The sequence below is a fragment of the Chiloscyllium punctatum genome, chromosome 7, assembly GCF_047496795.1.
Source record: "Chiloscyllium punctatum isolate Juve2018m chromosome 7, sChiPun1.3, whole genome shotgun sequence".
NCBI classification, from domain to species: Eukaryota; Metazoa; Chordata; class Chondrichthyes; order Orectolobiformes; family Hemiscylliidae; genus Chiloscyllium; species Chiloscyllium punctatum.
In genome coordinates this window covers 115154788-115173855 of record NC_092745.1, presented here as the reverse complement: position 1 = coordinate 115173855, position 19068 = coordinate 115154788, and the positions used below count along the sequence as shown (strand labels likewise).

The window sequence follows — 19068 nt, the reverse complement described above, 5'->3', positions numbered from 1 at the left end:
AGGCAAGGTGCAACAGTTAAGGCGGCTTACAGGATCCTTGGGTTTATGAATAGAGATACAGAGTATAAAAGCCTCACCTGCACAAATCATTGGTAAAACAACATTTAGAGTATTGCTTTCAGTTCTGAGCACCTATTTAAAGAAGAATGTTGAATCCCTGGAGATGATTCACAGGAGATTTACAAGAATGACACCAGGAATTATGGATTTTCAATACAAGGAAAGATTTGAGAAATTCAGCTTACTCTTCTGTGTTCCAAGGTGAATAAGAGGTGATCTTACTGAAGTGTTAAAAGTTATGAACAATTTTGACAGGGTGAAAGAGGATATTCTGTTTCCACTAGTTTGTAAGTCAGTAACTAAGAACCACAATTTCAAGCTTGCCAACGAGAGAGCTAGGAGTAAGTGGAGGAGTAGCTTCTTTACTCAGAGTTGTTAGGATTTGGAATGTGCTATCTGGGAGAGTGGAGGGGTACTCCTTGGGAGATTTCAGAGGAGAACTAGGTAAATATTTGAAAGGGATGAATTGACGGGGGCTATGGAGATAGGGCTGGAGAATGGGACAAGCTGGGTAGCTCCTTGGGAGCCAGTACAGGCATGATAGGCTAAATGACTTCCTTCAGTGCAACAAAATTCTACACACCCCTGACTGACACCAGGGAGGCAACATAACATCGACTGCCACAGAAATGGCTGCCGATGGGATTTCAAAAAATACAAGACATTCTTGATGTAAAGCTATAATGTGTACTTTTACATCCTGTACAAACATTAGATTTTATCTTGCAGTTGTAGTGGAGGGGCAGAGAAGATTTCCAGAGCTCTGCACACTTGTTTGGTTCTGTGAATCACTTACAGAAGTAAAAGCTGAAGGAAAAAAGATCTGAAACCTTTTGGTGACAAGAAATTATGTAGTTCTAGCACTTTTATGGTCTGCAGTGAATTCAAATTATTTTTGGTCATTTCAAATAGATGGAAATCGACAGACTTCAAGTTGGTAGAAACATTAGTTTTCCCTTTATTACCTCCTTTATGATCAATCCATTTCTATACAATCAAATAATTAGAACATTTCAGCATTTAGCTTAGTATGCTTAATACAAATATTCCACTAGAACGGTATCTTTGACAACTTATTCATAAATCTGTGTCAAAGTTGTACAAACACTACAAATTGACTGGTTCGAATTGCGCATGACATTAATGTGGGCCTCCCTAATTTTCTTAGCAGCAAGCAGCATAACTGCTTTGACAGAGCACTTTGTTGTCAATTTCTGGTGTGTGATGTTCTCGGTTCCTCTTTATTTTCTCTCGATGCTTTTCGTCAGCACACACCTGGAGTTGTTCAGTGGCTCATGGAGCCTGCTCCACTATTCAAGAAACTCATGTATGAACTTGAATATCCATCTTCTTAAATGTTTCCTCATTCACAGATGTAGGCTAAAACAAGATCTGTGCAGGGATTTGGCATGAAGAACATTCACATTCCAAGGTTTTGTTTACATGATCAGTAAAACACACACTAACACTTCTTCGAGGTCATTTCTCCTGGCTAACAAGTCCAGAGATCGGGATCATCATTTTGGGATAAGGAGGCATTTAGGACTGACAGGTGGAGAAATTCCTTCACAAGAACATTGTGACTATTTGACATTCTCCAGGCAAGAGCGCCTTGAATGCTTATTACTAGAGTGCATTTGAGATTAACTTTTGGTGACTAAAGGTAGCAATGGTCATCTGCTGTATACTTCTTACATGCTAAAATAACAGTGGAGCAGGTGGTGACTGGAAATTTTCCTGCATTGTTTCACTGAAAACACTGAACCTCAGGGACTGCCAGCAGAGACAGGCCAATAATTCTTGAAAGCTGAGTTGCTTCTATTCAGTAACAGAAGGGCCACTGAAGACACATTTGGAGGGAAGGACTTAACAGCAACCACTGTTCCCTTGCCTCATGCAAGTACACTATTTAGTTGGTGGAACAATCTATGGCCAAAGCTTCAATTCTTCCTCACCCCTCCTCAGGGCAAATCTGTTCCCTTTAGGAAACAACAGGACAAGAGACTGGGGATCTCGTGATAAGGCCAGTGGCTTTTTGTATAGACTTAATACCAGCACATTGAGGCACATAACTCTTGCTTGGATGTCATCAATAGCGCTCATAAAGAGACTTGTTCATCTTTCCTTGTATCACATGCCAGAGATCTAAAGACTTATACTTTAAACAGCAACATATTGAGTGGCTGACCAACATGTTGCCCTGAGGAGGGGTGAGGAAGAATTGAAGCTTTGGCCATAGATTGTTCCACCAACTAAATAGTGTACTTGCATGAGGCAAGGGAACAGTGGTTGCTGTTAAGTCCTTCCCTCCAAATGTGTCTTCAGTGGCCCTTCTGTTACTGCATAGAAGCAACTCAGCTTTCAAGAATTATTGGCCTGTCTCTGCTGGCAGTTGAGCACAGTATCACTTGAATTTAAATGCAACATGATTTCATATCTGTCACAACGTTCCTACAATTCGCCCCATTACATGACTGCATGGGAACTTCTTACTCTTACTTTCCATCAACCACCTCAGATTGCACTGTCTCCTATGTAATATGTGGCATACATACATAAATAAAAATAAATGCATAAATATAGTTCCGTTTGGGCGTAATGAATGGTATTTTGGGTCAGGTAAATTAACACATTATGGTTAGCATGCAAACAGTTTGTTGTGAACATGGTGTCTTGCTAAAGATCTGGAATTTAGTGCAGGGCAATTTCTTTTTCTTTTAAAAATATGGTTTCCATTTCCTGGATGGTCATGTAACCAATCCAGTGCTACCATCCTTATGTCTTCCACTTTCAATAGATTTGAGCAGCTGTGGCTGATGATTCCTTTCATAAGTACTCATGTAGCTTTGCATCAAAACAAGACATGAACAACTGCAGGGCATGTTTTGGTGGGTAAACCACCAACCATGCTATTTGTGGCTCTTCGTCCTTGCTGCAAGCTACATTCAGTGTCAGTGCTTCCTTTATAAAATCTGGTTGATGCAGGCCTGTTGCACAGAGAGATATCTAGACAGACATGTGCTGGCAAATTCTAAATAAAAATGCCATTGTGCACAGCAAATGCATGCTGACCCATACCCCAAAGACAAATATCAAGCAGATAGCACTTCCTTATCACCCCAGGTGGTGGCAATACCATGCTGATTAACCTTGAGATAGAGACAGAATACATATACATAAATATACAAGATTCCTTGTTAAAATAAAGTCAAGGATATTATTTCATATTTTAATAACCTAACTAGCATACATAAAAGAATATTTACTGTGTTCATGTGTGCAGAATCAAAACGTTTAGCTAAATGAAAAATGGCAGAAACTTGGGACACTATCAAGTTTTCTCATTGATTACTAGGTTCTCTCAAATTCATTTAAAAAAAATAATTACAAGAAATAACTTGCAAGCAATGGGATAGGTAAAGAAAATGATGTAACAAACTTACCTGAACAACTGGACAATACATCCAAATTTGATGTAGAACCAGACTGTTGTGAACCAATGAGAATAGGAAAAAAAATCTAAACATGGAAAAACCTTAATAAACAAAATCATAAATAAAATTGTTATAATGCTAACACACAGACACTGAAGAGAGAAATGAGAATAATTCAAGATTTAACAAGAGCACTCTCAAAAGTGCTGAGGAATAAGTGTGCTCACATACTTTCTCCACAGGGACAGAGGGGTGTGGCCTGTCTTACTCTTCTTTGAACTGGTATTGTTAAATAACACTCACCAACAGATGTCTACACTTCACTGAAGTTGTACTTTCGCCAGAGAAAGCTTTGATACAGCCTTTTCTCAAATGAAACAGAAACTTGGTAACTTAGCACACATTGTTGTCAAGTCTGCTACTCAGCAAATTGACCACACAGCACAGGTATACATATAAATTGCTGCAGAGACTTTACTAACAATGAATATATACAAAAGTTCAAAAACCATAATTTATTTGAAGAAATTGATGCAGTGTTCTACTTGAAAGTTTTTTGTTGTACAGGCTACAACAATGGCTTTGTTGGCTTGATTGTTTATATGCAGAAACATGGTTAAGGCAAGAAAGGAAGTCTTCAGATTCAGTGAATAACATGATGCAACAATGGTCATAGAAGTAATTTCAGCACTTCAACTAATTCCAGGTAAAGCACCTACTTAAACAAAACCTCTACATAATTTTCATACAATGTTTGCTGTTCCAAGTAATGCGTTCTGTCCATATTATAATATGGGTTTTTGTAGGGCCCGTGTGTTTACAAGGACCTGAAACATCTATAATAAGTACTGATGAACATACAACTGAAAAGCAGTAAGGGACTATGGGGCTGTTAACTCTACAAGACTAAACATATTTTAGAAACAAATTTATTTCATAAATCCATATGTACCTTGTTTTAAAGTTAACGACAGGCAGAGAAAGAACTACTGCATAATTCACACAAAAATTTCACTATCTTTACATTTCACAATGAAGATGTTAATTATAAAGCAAACTTTTCTCTATTACTAGGAGACATCTTTCATTCAGCATTTGAAGTAATACAGAATGATTAAACCATGAAAAGGGACAAAATATTAAATTTACCTTTTAGATGTGACAATGTGATACAAAGTTAATACATTTAAACCAAACAGCAGATGCTATAGAACAGAAATACTTACAATTATTTTCTTGCAGTCATGGGCCCGACACAATTCTGTATGAGTAGAATACTGGACATATATTACCCAACTCCCAACAAATACTGCAAGCCATGAAAAGAAGAGGTATTTGACACGTACACATGGCAAGCGGGCCTGTGGGGACAAAAAAAATGGCATTTGTTGCATAATTATTAATCTCAAAACAAATTATGCATGCTTCAACATCCCAAAACAGATTTCCTTTTAAAAACATACAAACTAATTCAGTATCACAGGTATCCAATGGTTTGGAGTTCAATAGATATCAGACTAATAGAAATTAAGAAAAATAATCTAGAAATAGGAAATGACGATGACCATAATCGACCTGTTGAGAATGTGTATAGGGTCTGAGCAGGTTGGGAAAGAGTTAAGTTTTGAGTTTTGTGAAACAAAAAAAGGTTCAACTAGCATGACTCAGTTCAAATAAGAATTTGCAGTGAACAATGAGGTGTTGGAGGCAAGGGTAGTGGGTTAACAAGGTGGAAAAACATTTGTTATGTAAAGCCATTTAACAAGATGAAGAAACATTCAGTACGTAAAGTCAGTTAACAAAGTCAAAAGTATTCATTATTTAGTGCTAGTTAACAAGGTTAAAACATTCATTATGTAACAGCAGAAGGCTTGATCTTTACTACTGACACTCGCTGATTGTAATGGTCACCCAATCAATATGCATGTTGCCTTACCTGAATGCTTCTCCCTGCAAGGTGACTATGAATTTCATTAAGAATTTGCTGTTCAAGAGAAGACTGAGAACTCATGTCTCTGTGCACATGGGCATCCATTCGGTCTCCCTCTAGACCCAGAATAAAGTTGGAGGAGGTAAAACTATACTGCGTCTGAGCATTTTGCTTTGACTGAGACATGAATGGGATGACATGTTGCGCCGGCTTCTTCTTCACTTATTTTCTCCTGAAGGGAGGGTATCACTAGCAAGACTTGAATTTGTTTTCCATCCCCAAGTGCTCTTTAAACTTAGTACGTTGCTAGGACTGATCTGTTGTGGGGAAGGTATCAGGGCAAAGTGAGAACTGCAGATGCTGGAGATCAGAGTCGAGAGCGTGGTGCTGGAAAAGCACAGCAGGTCAGGCAGCATCCAAAGAGCAGGAGAATCGCTTCAAGCATAAGCCCTTCATCAGGAAGGTATTAGAATCAGAAGGTTATAAATTGGATTCAAAGAAAATCTCAAAAATAATTGGGAAAAGTCAATCTAGTTTTGATAAATGGAAAATCATGTTTAACTATTTTTACAAATGTTTTCAAGGAATTACATGGAGTATGGATAAAGGGGAGATCATTGGTGTACAGTGTTTAGATTTCCAGAAAGCATATGAAAAGGTGCAAAGTAGGATTCTTTGGTGCAGGAGATAATAAATTAACATGGATGAAAGATGGATTGGCTGGCAGAAAGCACAGCATACATAAATGGGTCTTCTTCAGATTGATTTACATTCTCATAGCCTCATCCAAGTGATTGGCATGATAGCAAATGTGCAGATGCTAAGATAGATAGCTAAGTATTTTGTGAAGAAAGCATTACAAGGATGCAGACTAATATAGGTGCAGTATAATGTGGGAAAACGTGAAGTTATTTACTTTGGCAGGAAGAAAATAAAAGCAGAATATTAATTAATAACTGCACAATTCTGACACGTAGAGGGATTGAGACGTTTAATGCATAATTTACAAAATATTTGTATGCTGGTGTTATAAAGTGGAGGTTGACTCCCCTCTGAGACCTAAAACTGAAACACTTAAAAGAGGAGCACCTCGCCCTACAATGTGTAAAGAGAATGTGAAAAGTTGTGTAACCAGCTTTTCAGCAACCTCTAGTACTTAAATAAAATAAATTGCTGACATTCACCTTAAAATTAACAAGTTACAATTTAGCTAACAAACAGTGAGCAAATTAATTAAGCTATTAACAAACCAAATAAATGCCTTCTAACTATTCCCAAATAAAACAAGATTCTAATGGTATGCTGTTTCAATAAATAAAAATCCCACTTATAACAAAAATAAGAATTTAGTGTCTCAAAATTCTAGCCAGGTTACATGTCTTCTGGAATGTTCTGTGCCTTCCTCCATCGAGTCCTTCTATTAGGAATGCTTCCTCCGATTCTTCTGTCGGAAACACCTTTTCCTCTGATTCTTCGAGGTTGGTACCATTATTATTTAGGTAACATTTTCTGTAATACCTAGATGAATGAGAGAGTCAATTTCTCTCGAGAGAACGGAGCGCTGTTAGCTCTGGGATATTTGTCCAACTGCCCCCTTCTTTTATACTCGTGACGATGTAACAATATTCCTTACATAGGACCAATCCTATGTTGTCAAAACCAGATTTAAGTTTAAAGTTTAATAGGTTCTTGGCATCCAAGTGCTTGGTTCAAATTGATTGGCTGAATTCAAAACCTTTTGTCTTGATAAAAACTACTACTTGGCCAGCAAACTACCTTTTGATACAAATGTTTCAGTTTGTGTTCTCTGTGCACTTGCAAACCCCAAAGCTGCTCATAGACATCCATTTTAATCACTAAGCACAGAAAAGAACACCATCTTTTAAAGAGACCAAGCAATGCTTTCCCCATTTTACAAACACTAAATTCTAACTTTCTGCCTCCCAATCTACAATTACTCTACCCAACTTCCCAACACAGGTATAGCAAGTGATTGAGCTGGCTAATGGAATGCTATCCTTCATTATGAGTAACCAAACAAAAATGTAAAGGATAATAATTTTAATTTAGACAGGAAATTGATGAAGTCACATCTTGAATATGGTGACCAGTTTTGCTCCCTTTCTTTAAGGAACAATGTAAATTCATTGGAGATAGTTGAGACACGGATTACCACATTCAGACCCAGAATGCAGGAGTTACCTGAGGAGCAAAGTGTGAACAGATTGGGCTCGTTTCTTTTCGAGCTTAGAACACAGGGTGCTGACTTGACTGAAGTGCGTAATATCTTGAATGGTCTTGACAAAATGGACATGAAAAAGGTGTCATCTATTGTCAGGATGTACAGACTATTTGGGGTTACCTACCTCAGTTAGCTGCACATCTACTTTACAATGTAGAATGATACCAACTGCAGGGGTTCAATTCCCACACCAGCTGAGGTTATGATTAAGGACAATCCTTTCCAATCTCTTCCCTCCTGAGGCATGGTGACCCACAGGATAAGCCACCAACAGTCTCCTCTCTCCATAATGAGTGCACAGCCCAAATGTCTGCTGAGATAATGTTGAATTTACTTTACCTTTATCTTTTAAAGAACTACTTGGCATTGTTTCAAAAGTTAAGATTCACTCTCAGACTGAAATGAGATGTACTATTTTCCCCCTCAGAGGACTGTGTCTCAGAAGGCATTAGAAGCATGGCCATTAAATAGTTTTAAAAGGACAGTTCTTTTCAGTTAAGGGATTTCAAAGGTTAAACTGGGAGGTAAATGGGAATGTGAACTTTGGGACACAAAACAGACCAACCATAAACTTATTCAATGGGGGAATAGGCTTGAAGAGGAGAATGGCACACTTCTGCTCCTAATTCATAGGAAGGCAGAAAGCAGTTAAAAGTCAACTACATTGCTCACAAATCACTCGTAAGACAGACCAAGTAAGAATAACAGATTTCCTTTCCTAAAGGAATTCGTGAACTGGATAGGAATAACAATCTACAATGGTTTCATGGCCACCATAATATTAGCTTTGAACTCCACATTTGTTTGTTGAATTTAAATTCCACCAGCTACCACAGTCGGATTTGAAGTTGTGTTTCCACAGCATTCAACACAGCAGGAAATTTTTTAAAAACAATCTGCAGCCCTGTGCAATAGAGAACTTCTGTTATCCTGAACCTATGTCCCTTCTTCCGGATTCCCCAACCATTCAGTGCCCAGCCTGTCATGCCCCTTTAAAATACTGAATTTTTGAATGATATCACCACGGATTCCTCGAAAAAGGACAAAATAATACAAACTCAAATTTACTTAGCCTTGCAACATAAAACAACTCTCCTCCCATGGACCAATCTAATGAACTCTTGCTGAACTGTCTCCAATGCAAGTAAATTCTTGCTTTAAAATATTGAACTGTAGTTGAGGAATGACCACACCAAAGCCCTGCATAACTGTAGCAAAACCTTATTTGTGCAATTCAATCTCCTTGGAATAGAAGGTCAACATGTCATTTATCTTCCTAATTGTTTATTGTATCTGCATATTAACTTTTAAGTACCCAAGTATTTCTGAGCATAATTATTCAGAAGTTTCACAGTTTTAAAAATTATTTTACGTTTCTACTCTTCGCAACAAGAGAATAACCTCACATTTAGGCATATTTTCCTCCATCTGCTGCCTTGTTGCCTACTCAATTAATCTGTCTATACCTCTTTTATAGCTGCTGTGCAGCCTCTCAGATTGTATTTGCATCTAGTTTTCTATCAAGTGCAAACTTGAATATGTATTTTTTATTTCATCTACACAATCAATCAAGATTATAAATAACTGAGGCACCAACTTTGCTCCTTGTAGCACTCCAATATCACAACCTGACAGCTTGAAAAAGCTCAAAACTACACGAGTGTAGTGCCAGTGTCCCTGCTGTTGGGCAAATACTTCCTTGGTTCAAATCCCACCTGCTCCTAAAGTGTGTAACAATGTCTCTGAACTGGTTGATTAGAAAATAAAATATTCCTACTCTTGGCTTCCTATTCATTAACCAATCAATCATGCTAATCAATCATCATGATCAACTCCTACTCCAGAGCCCTTATCCTGGATATAAACCACTTGGAAGTCACCTTATTGAAAGCCCTTTGGCAGTCCAAGTGCTCCATATCTATATGCATTTAGAATCCTGAAGAGATAGGTCACTGTTCCAATGGTTGAGCATTCTAGAATGAGGGACTTAGGTATGGCATCAAATTAAGAGCAGGAAATAAAAAAGGTTTTTAAACAGAGAACTGAAATTGTGGAAGGCACTTTTTTCTCATGTACATATCCAATGAGATGTAGACCTGCCAGCATAACAGTGACGGTTAAAAATGAAATTCCCTACTAAAAAGGGAGGGGAAAAATACGAGAAACAAGAACTATTCGAATTAAAAATTAGGGATATAATTCTAAACCTGCAAAAGAACCTTCCATGGGCTGAACAAAAAGCTGCATGCAATTATATTATGAGAGATACTGGAGAGGATGCAGAAAATATTTACAATGATGGTACCAGAGGATACAGAAAGAATGGTTCCTTTTGCAGGAGAGCATTGCTATAGGCCGTTAACAGTATAAACCTCCTCGCCTAAGTAATGGCGGCAATGTGGAACTTGGTATTAAAATAACCCAAGTGAATTTAAATCAAAGTCTAGACAATCATATAGAAGGAAAAAGTAAACAGGGAGGAGGCTGGAATGTTGACTCGGCTGACAGAAAGCGAGAACTGCAGACGCTGGTGATCAGAGTGGAGTGTGGTGCTGGAAAAGCACAGCCGGTCAGGCTACCCTCCCCTCCCGGCACCATCTCCTGCCGATGCAAGAATTGCAAAACCTGCACCCTCACCTCCCCCTTTACCTCTGTCCAAGGCCCCAAAGGAGCCCTCTACATCCACCAGAGATTTACTTGCACTTCCACACATCGTCTACTGTATCAGTGGCTTCTGACGTGGTCTCCTCTACATTGGGGAGGCAGGACGCCTAGTTGCGAAGCACTTCAGAGAACATCTCAGGGACAAAACAAAACAACCCCACAACCCCACCACCCCTGAACACTTGAACGCCCCCTCTCACTCTCCCAAAGACATGCAGGCCCTGGGCCTCCTCCATCACCAAACTCTTACCACCTGATGCCTAGGAGGAGGAACATCTTCTGCCTTGGGACTCTCCAACCACAAGGGATCAATGTGGATTTCAGTTTCCTCATTTTCCCTCTCTTCCCTCTTTCCTCTCTTCCCCCCCCCCCCCCATCCCGGATTCAACCTTCCAACTCGGCACTGCCCTCACGACCTGTCTATCTTCCTTCCCATCTATCCACTGTACCCTCCTTGCCGACCTATCCCCTTCACCCTCACCTTCATATACCTATCGCATTCCCAACTCCCTTCCCCTCTGCCCCACCCCCCTCTCCCCATTTATGTCTCAACCCCCTTGGCCCGCAAACCCCATTCCTAAAAACAAAAGAATTTATGGTCCAAACGTTGATTCTCCTACTTCTCGGATGCTGCCTGACCGGCTGTGCTTTTCCAGTTGCATACTCTTGACTGCCAACTCGATTGGCTGGGCTAAAGTATTCTGCTTTTGTGCCGAATATCCTACATATGCAATTCTTTAATTAAAGGTCAGTGGAGAAAATAGATACATAATCATATTCATACAGAATGGAAACAGACCCTTCGGTTCAACCAGTCCATGGCGACCATGTTCCCACCTGCCTGTGTTCAACCCAGATCCCTCCAAGCCTTTCCTATTCAGGTATCAACCCAAATGTCTTTTAAATATATGTGAATTGTACCTGCATCCACCACTTCCTCTGGCAGGTCATTCTACACTCACCATTCTGCCTAAAATAGTTGTCCCTCATGTCCTTTTTAATTCTGTAACTAAGACTCATAAGCTGTTTTCAGAAGGTATTACATTGATATCACCTTGGTTTATAATATTCTGGATTAGTGGTGCTGGAAGAGCACAGCAGTTCAGGCAGCATCCAAGTAGCTTCGAAATTGACGTTTTGGGCAAAAGCCCTTCCGTACCAATAGCAGTAGGAGAATTTATTTTCTTAAATAATACTTCAGCATAAACAAGTCAGCCAGTGGTGTTTCACACACTTGGTTAGCTGCTCGAAATTCGTGACAGAGTAGGTTAAACACTGATCAGGGAACACAAGGCAGAATTATGCCAATGCACTAAATGAAAGCCCAGTGTAAAGCCAATATGCAGATTTTCGAATTTATGTTATAGTAGACTTAACATTTAATGTCAAATTTTCATCTTTGACAGGTGAATCACTTCACCTTCGAAAAATGGCTAGCTCCTGCGTATATTTATGACAGTGGTACATTTATACTACATTGTGGAAATGGTATTTTGTACTTTGCTTCAAACTTACTTATACATACATACGCTGAGGGAAATCAGGATCAATTATCTGAATAACCAATGCAAATTATGGTGATGGTGAACAAAATCCAGCCAAGGCAAAAGACACAACAAGGCACCCTGAACATAATTCTTTCCAGATAATGCTGCAAAGTTCTAATACACTTGCCTCAGCTGAACGTGTTGTGGGAAGCTGACTTGTGCTTTGTGCCACTATATTGACCACTTTTGGCTGCTTAAATGCAAGATTAATGCTAGAGCTGAAATTACCATTTTATTTTAGCTAAGGCATGAGTTTCAAATTGCAAATGCAGACCCTAAAACAAAAGAGGTGCTCAAATTTGCAAGAGTAAGAACACATGTAAAAAGTGATACCAAGAAAAGTAACTTAACATCTTATCTGCTTGACCAGGACTAAATAATCGACACAGATCTCTTCAAGAACAAAGTGGAGAGCACCAGAAAGAGGGGTCACATAAATGCATGACATACTGCAAAATATTTTCAGACAACCTACCACAGATGCAAGAGGATGGCACAAAACAGGTAAGTGTGACATACCATCATGTAGCTTTAAAAGGTCATTTTGTTCTAGTTTCTTTTGAAGAGAGGTTGGAAGGCAGAGGTATGCAACAGTCTAGGGTAATGTAAACAGCTTAGGAGGCCTTGCGTTTTTTAAAAAAATGCAGACTGATTAGGTGTGGCTAGCTCTCTCATATCTAGATTTTTGGGTTTTGACTTTTTGTTAGTAGCCTCAAAAACTATTTATATCGCAGCGTTGGAACCTTTTGTGATGATTTCCTGGCTGCTACTCTCACTGAATATTCTCTTTGCGCTTTTTTCCTTCCAGGACAGGAGAACTGCATGTGAGAATCTGTGTCTGACTTTTCCTTCTTGCCAAGGGGCATGTTTATTATATTGGAATAGTTAATTTGTAATAGTTACTGTATCTGTTATACTGTTTAGGTTTCCAATAGAGTTTTACACATTCTCATGGTGTCTGCGAGAGTTTCCTCCAGGTGCTCCGGTTTCCTCCCACAATCCAAAGATGTACAGTTTAGGTGGATTGGTCATGCTAAACTGCCCATAGCATCCAGGGATGTGCAGGCTAGGTGGTTAGGTATAGGAAATGCAGGGTTACAGCGATGAAATGGATCTTTTTGGGATGCTCTTCAGAGGGTCACTATGGACCCGATGGGCTGAATGACTTGCTTCCACACTATAGGGATTTTAAATCGTACTCTTTAAGTACATCAGGGTAATAGAATGCAGAATGTAGTGTTACAGAGAAGGTGCAGAGAAAGACAAACTATGACAAGTCCATTCAAAAGTCTGATAACAGTGGGGAAGAAGCTGTTTTTGAATAGTGTGTTCAAACTTTGCAACTTCTGCCTGATGGAAGAGGGTGGAAGAGAAGGGTGGGAGGGGTCTTGGATTACGTTGGCTGCTTTCCCAAGGCGGCAATAAGTACAGAATCAACGGAAGGAAGGCTGGGTTGTGAGATGGGCTGGGCTGTGTTCACAACTCTAATTTCTTGCAGTCTTGGGCAGAACATCTATTGCATTCCCAGCTACTTTCCTCCCAGCCCCACTCCTCTCCCATTTCTCTTAGCCCCCTTGGGCCACCTCCTAATTGCTGAAGAGTTTAAAGTTTGAAATGATTCTCCTACTCCTCAGATGCTGCCTAACTGATTGTGCTTTTCCAGCACCACACTCTTCAACTCTGACCTCCAACATCTGCAGTCCTCACTTTCTCCTCGGTGAAAATGCAGACTCATTGTGGACATGCTGAATTTCCTGAGCCTCCTGAGACAGTAGAGGTGTCGGTGCGCTTTCTTGAATGAAGTGTTGATGTGGATGGATGGATGGATGATGGATGGATCAGAATAGATTGTTGGTGATATTTACTTCTAGGGTCCTCAAACTCTCGACCACCTCAGTACCACAGATATAGACAGGCAAGTGTCGTCCACTCCACTTCCTGATGGAGATGACCAGCTTTCATTTTGGTGATATTGAGGGAGGGATTATGGTCTTTACACCATACCACTGAGCTGTGTCTTTCCTGTACTCCGTCTTGTCGTTTGAGATCCAAAATCACTATGGTGGTGTCATCAGGAAATTTATTAAATGGAATTGGAGTTGAATTTAGCCACACAATTGAGAGAGTATAAGGAGTATAGCGAGGGGCTGAGTACGCAGCCTTGGGGGGCACCAGAATCGAAGGATTGTTGTGAAGAGGTGTTGTCGCCTGTCCTTACTAGTTGTCGTCTGCAGGTCAGGAAATCAAAGGACCCAGATGCTGAGGGAGAAGCAGAGGCAGAGGCAGAGGCAGAGTCCTAGGTCTCAGAGTTTGGAGAGGAGCTTGACTGGAATTCGGATGAAGGCAGAGCTAAAGTCCAAAATCAAAAGGAGTGTCTCTGTTAATAAGATGTTCCAGGGATGAGTGTAGAGCCAGGGAGATGTCGTCTACCACGGACCAGTTGCAACAGTAGGCAAACTCTAATGGATCAAGGCAAACTGGGAGGCTGGAGGTGGTGTGTGCCATTACTAACCCCTCTAAGCATTTCATAATGATGGATGTCAGGGCCACCAAGTGGTAGTCATTCAGGCATCTTAGCTGATTTTTCTTTTAAATGGCATTGCCAAAGTATAGAACTTGATTTAAATTGTGTATGGTCCTATAACATTCCCTGAATAATTCACTGCAGCGAAATAAATGTCAGAAACCATAACATTCAGGTACAAGGGATAATATTTCTGAAAGCGTCTGTGTAGTACAAATGGCTCAAATGTTCTTGCCCTCAGTGCTAACAAACTAAAGACTGCAGAAGAAATTGCATTTTGTAAGCCCAGTCATTACTGGCATTTAAAACTATTGATGTTATTGGAAGTTTGTGTTCCACTTGTTTAAAGTTATCCACATCACCATAACCACAGATATGGATGCAATCTATGTGTGCGTGCGTATGTGCGAGAGAGCGAGATTGGGGTTTTGTCACATTAGCTGAAATCAAAGAGTATAAATAAAGCAAAACTGCAACATTAACTAGTGTGTTAATGTGAAACTAAATCGATCATGAATGATTTTTAAATCAAACAATGAGAAAAATGAAATCAAAACTGAAATTTGAAGCCCATGTCATGATTTGCGGATAAAAACTGTTCTAGACAACGATTGGCAAAAAAATAAATTAAAAATCCAGGTGAAAAATCATCAAGGTAAACAATCTGCCAAGAAAATTTGGATCATGAGCAAGTTGCATGGAAACGATTGCATAAATCATTCAAAATACAAATGTTAAAAGCATTCATAACTACGGAGGAATAGGTTTTAATTTTGCTTTAGGCAAAATTTGGGAAATCAGACATCAACTTCTGGTGAGTGCACATTTGAGGGACACTCTGAAATCATGAATTTGCTGTCTAAGTTACTCTCCCACATTAGAAGATTTATACTCTATGGAGTTTAGAAGAATGGGGGGTGGGGGGGTGAAATCTAAAGAAACATACAGAATACTGAATGGCCTAGACAGAGTGGATATTGGGAAGATGTTTCCATTGGGAGATGAGACTAGGACCCGTCAGCACACAGCCGGAGATAAGGAGAAACTTCTTCAGCCAGAGAGTGGAGAACATATGGAATTCACTGCCACAGAAGGCTGTGGAGACCAGGTCATGGGTATATTTAAGACAGAGATAGACAGGTTGTTGAGTATCAAGGGTTATGGGGAGAAAGTGGGAGAATAGGACTGAGAAAGTTATCAGCCATGATAGAGTGGCAGAGCAAACTTGATGGACTGAATGGCCTAAATTTCTGCTCGCATGCCATACGATCTTATTATTTGGCTGAGAGAATCAGCATCAACACAGGGAATGCGTATTGGATCTTTACTAGATACCCACTACATTGTCCAAAAAGTGGGCTTATCCATGACAGTATAAAGTGACATGGTAGAAACATTATGAATCTTAAATAGAGTTATTTGGTATTAGAGATACATGGAATTTCATTCCTTCAGATTGAAGTTGTTGGAGATTATAGACATTTAATTTTTTTTAAATTGTCTCTGATTCTTCTTTTGGCTTTTTGTTTGTGACAAAGTACCTGCACATGATTTTGCAAATGTGAATACAAAATGTCATGTATTACACATCACACAGTTGGAAGACAAAAAACAGCAACATAACAACCTTGTTTAAGAAGGGAGTGAAAGATAAACCAAATAACTATCAAATCAATTAATCTAATATTAGATGTGGGCAAATGATTAGGATGCAAGTTTCCATTGTTCAGTCAGTGGAATAGCTGCAGAAAACCTGATAAAAATAGTGTAAATCTCTGCAAATCTAAAATGTAAATATATATCCATGACATCCCTTTTAAACATGGTGTAGAAAACACTGACCAAGCTAAATATATAATGGGGGTTAAAGTGCCCATTGCAACAATAAATCATGCAAATAAAACTGATGATCCTAATATATGCTTTATATCCTAAAATCACTTAGGGTTTAAATGTGAGCCCAGTTTTAAACTAGAGTAATAGGATGATTAAATTACTACTTTACTGGGCAGTATCGGTCAGCTGAAGTTCACATACCTATTAGAAAACCAGCCTGTTGCTTTTTGAAAATGAGATTTAGTTCCAAATCAAAGACGGTCTCTGTAAGGTTGCTACACAGCCCTCCCAATTGAAAATAGGAATCAATGATCTGTTCAATGCCATTATAAATATATATTTCATGAGCTATAATGCTGATCAGACTTAGAAGTTCACCAGTGATGCATGTACCTACATTTTTGTGCACATCATTCAGAAATCAACACGTGCACTTTTGTTGAAAATAAAGCAGCAAAAAGCATTGGTTGAAAATAATCTAACAAATTGGGCTAAAATATCAAAACTTCAATTCTTTACGAAGACAACTTCAACCTTTTACTTGAACTTTTCATCCACTTTTTTGCATTTTGACCACTACCCAAGGCCGACAATTGAAAATGATGTTCCAAAAATTTATTAGATTATATTAGATTACATTACAGTACACAGTGTGGAAACAGGCCCTTCGGCCCAACAAGTCCACACCGACCCGCCGAAGCGCAACCGACCCATACCTCTAACCTAACACTACGGGCAATTTACTTGACCTGCACATCTTTGGACTGTGGGAGGAAACCGGAGCACCCGGAGGAAACCCATGCAGACACGGGGGATAATGTGCAAACTCCACACAATCAGTCACCTGAGGTGGGAATTGAAGCCGGGTCTCTGGTGCTGTGAGGCAGCAGCGCTAACCACTGTGCCACCGTGCCACCCACATTTATCTTGTTCCTTCTTCTTTACTTGCTTTTGTTGCCTCAAAGGGTTGCACTCGTTGTTTTCCAAATCGAGCGCTTATTCTACCATCAGTTTATGCACTGGGTGTTGATAGATACATCAAGTGAATGTGTAAGGAGATTGCAAACATCTTTGGAATAAAGAAAGTGAAGGAAGTGGACAGATGTGAAGATACAGAGCAAAAAAAAGCGTATACAGGTATACTGCAGTAGTAACTTTATACTGACAATCAACAGGTAAATTACACATTTCTCTCATCACTGTAACAAAACACAAGACAATGTGTGACCTGCAGAGAAATAGCTATGAAATAAGTGACCAGGAGCATTAGTTGAAGGATTACTAATCGCCATTCCATTAACAAAACTATACTGCTCTTCTTTAAATATGAAAAAGGTCAAAACAGTTAGCACGTCCATTTGACAGAGACCACCTTGAGTTAAATGTCTCATCCTAACATTTTCAGCACCTTCCAACTGAAGGTGACAAGACAGGTTAAGACAGTCACTAATAGAGCATGTTATCCAGAGCTTTATCAGTAAGAGTACAGAGTAGAAAAGCAAGGAAGCTAAAATTGCACAGAATAATGGTCTTTTAAAGCAGAAGAGAAACAAGAGTCTGGATTATGACCCAAGTACTGAAACCAGGCTTGAACCCACAACCTTCTCATCCAGGACTCATTGTAATATGGTTGACAGGATCATCAATTGCACAAGAAAACTGCTCATTGTGCAATGCGAAGCAAGATCACATCAGGTTGAATAGCATTGAGTTAATCTCTCTTGCAGATCCAAAAAGACACCTGAAAACTTCAACAATTTTAAAAAACTTCAGTTTACCATTTAAAAAAAAGACCACATGAACTAAATTCCTTATTTCAAAACTTCATTTCTTTTCTTGACTTAATTATAAACTTTCCATGAGCTTCCTTTATGAGGAGATTTAAATAGCTTGCAGCTGATGGCATAATTAAAATCTCTCAAGTCATTTAAAAACAAACAATCATTCTCAACCATTCAATAAAATGCTGCTCAAGACCAGAGAAAATAAATTAGGACTAGTCTTTCGGATATGAAGTTGACGGTGACAGGAAACAAAACAGTGATGAACGAACAAAAACTGCAGATGCTGGAAATCAGGAACAAAAACAGAAAATAGTGGAAAGACGCAGAAGATCTGGTAGCATCTGAAGAGAATAGATTAGTCTTTATTGTCACATATACTCAATGAGTACTGTTTATACGTTGCCAATTACAGCGCCGACGCACATACAAAAGTACCGCTTTTGTTACAAGATCTGTTCGAGAAATAAAACGTCAAGCATTACAGAAAACAGTATACATGCTGGCACTTAGCTTCCGGTCTGTACCAAGTTCCGACTCCACACTGTCAGCAGGCCCGCACGGGAGCAGGCCACTGCAGGAGGCCAGAAGGCCGCCACGCCAGGCCAGGAGGCACCTACAGGCGGCCGCCACGCCAGGCCAGGAGGCTACCACACCATGCTAGGCCAGGATGCTCCTATGGAAGGAGGCTGGGAGAAAGCAGAGTTAGTGATTTCACTCCAGTGACCCTTCTTCACAAATGATTGTAGCTGGGAAGAATTTGGCATTTCTGCTGCATCTGGGAAAATGATTAGCTGCTCATGAAGACAATTCATGGCTGACAATGGGTTGGTGAATGAACAGTTGTCTTTAGACTGGATGATGATTTATAGTGAAAATCCCTACAGATTGGGCGACCTCCACTCTTTCCCATTTACATTCATGACCTAGGCTATTGTGTACAGGGCACAGTTTCAGAATTTAACATTAAAACAATATAATGGAAACAACAGAATGATGAGTAGAACCATGGAGAGGGCATTAACAGGTTGTTAAGAAGAATGCAGAGAG

At 39.5% G+C, this 19068-nt stretch overlaps 1 protein-coding gene across 1 annotated transcript in view; it reads right to left on the bottom strand.

Annotated features, from left to right (window-relative positions):
* LOC140480070 (divergent protein kinase domain 1A-like) overlaps positions 1-19068 on the bottom strand; it is a 62778-nt gene that overhangs the window by 16243 nt on the left and 27467 nt on the right. The window contains exon 2 of the mRNA XM_072574672.1: positions 4721-4855. Within this exon, the coding sequence (XP_072430773.1) occupies positions 4721-4855 (135 nt within the window). The remainder of the gene's footprint in view (positions 1-4720; positions 4856-19068) is intronic.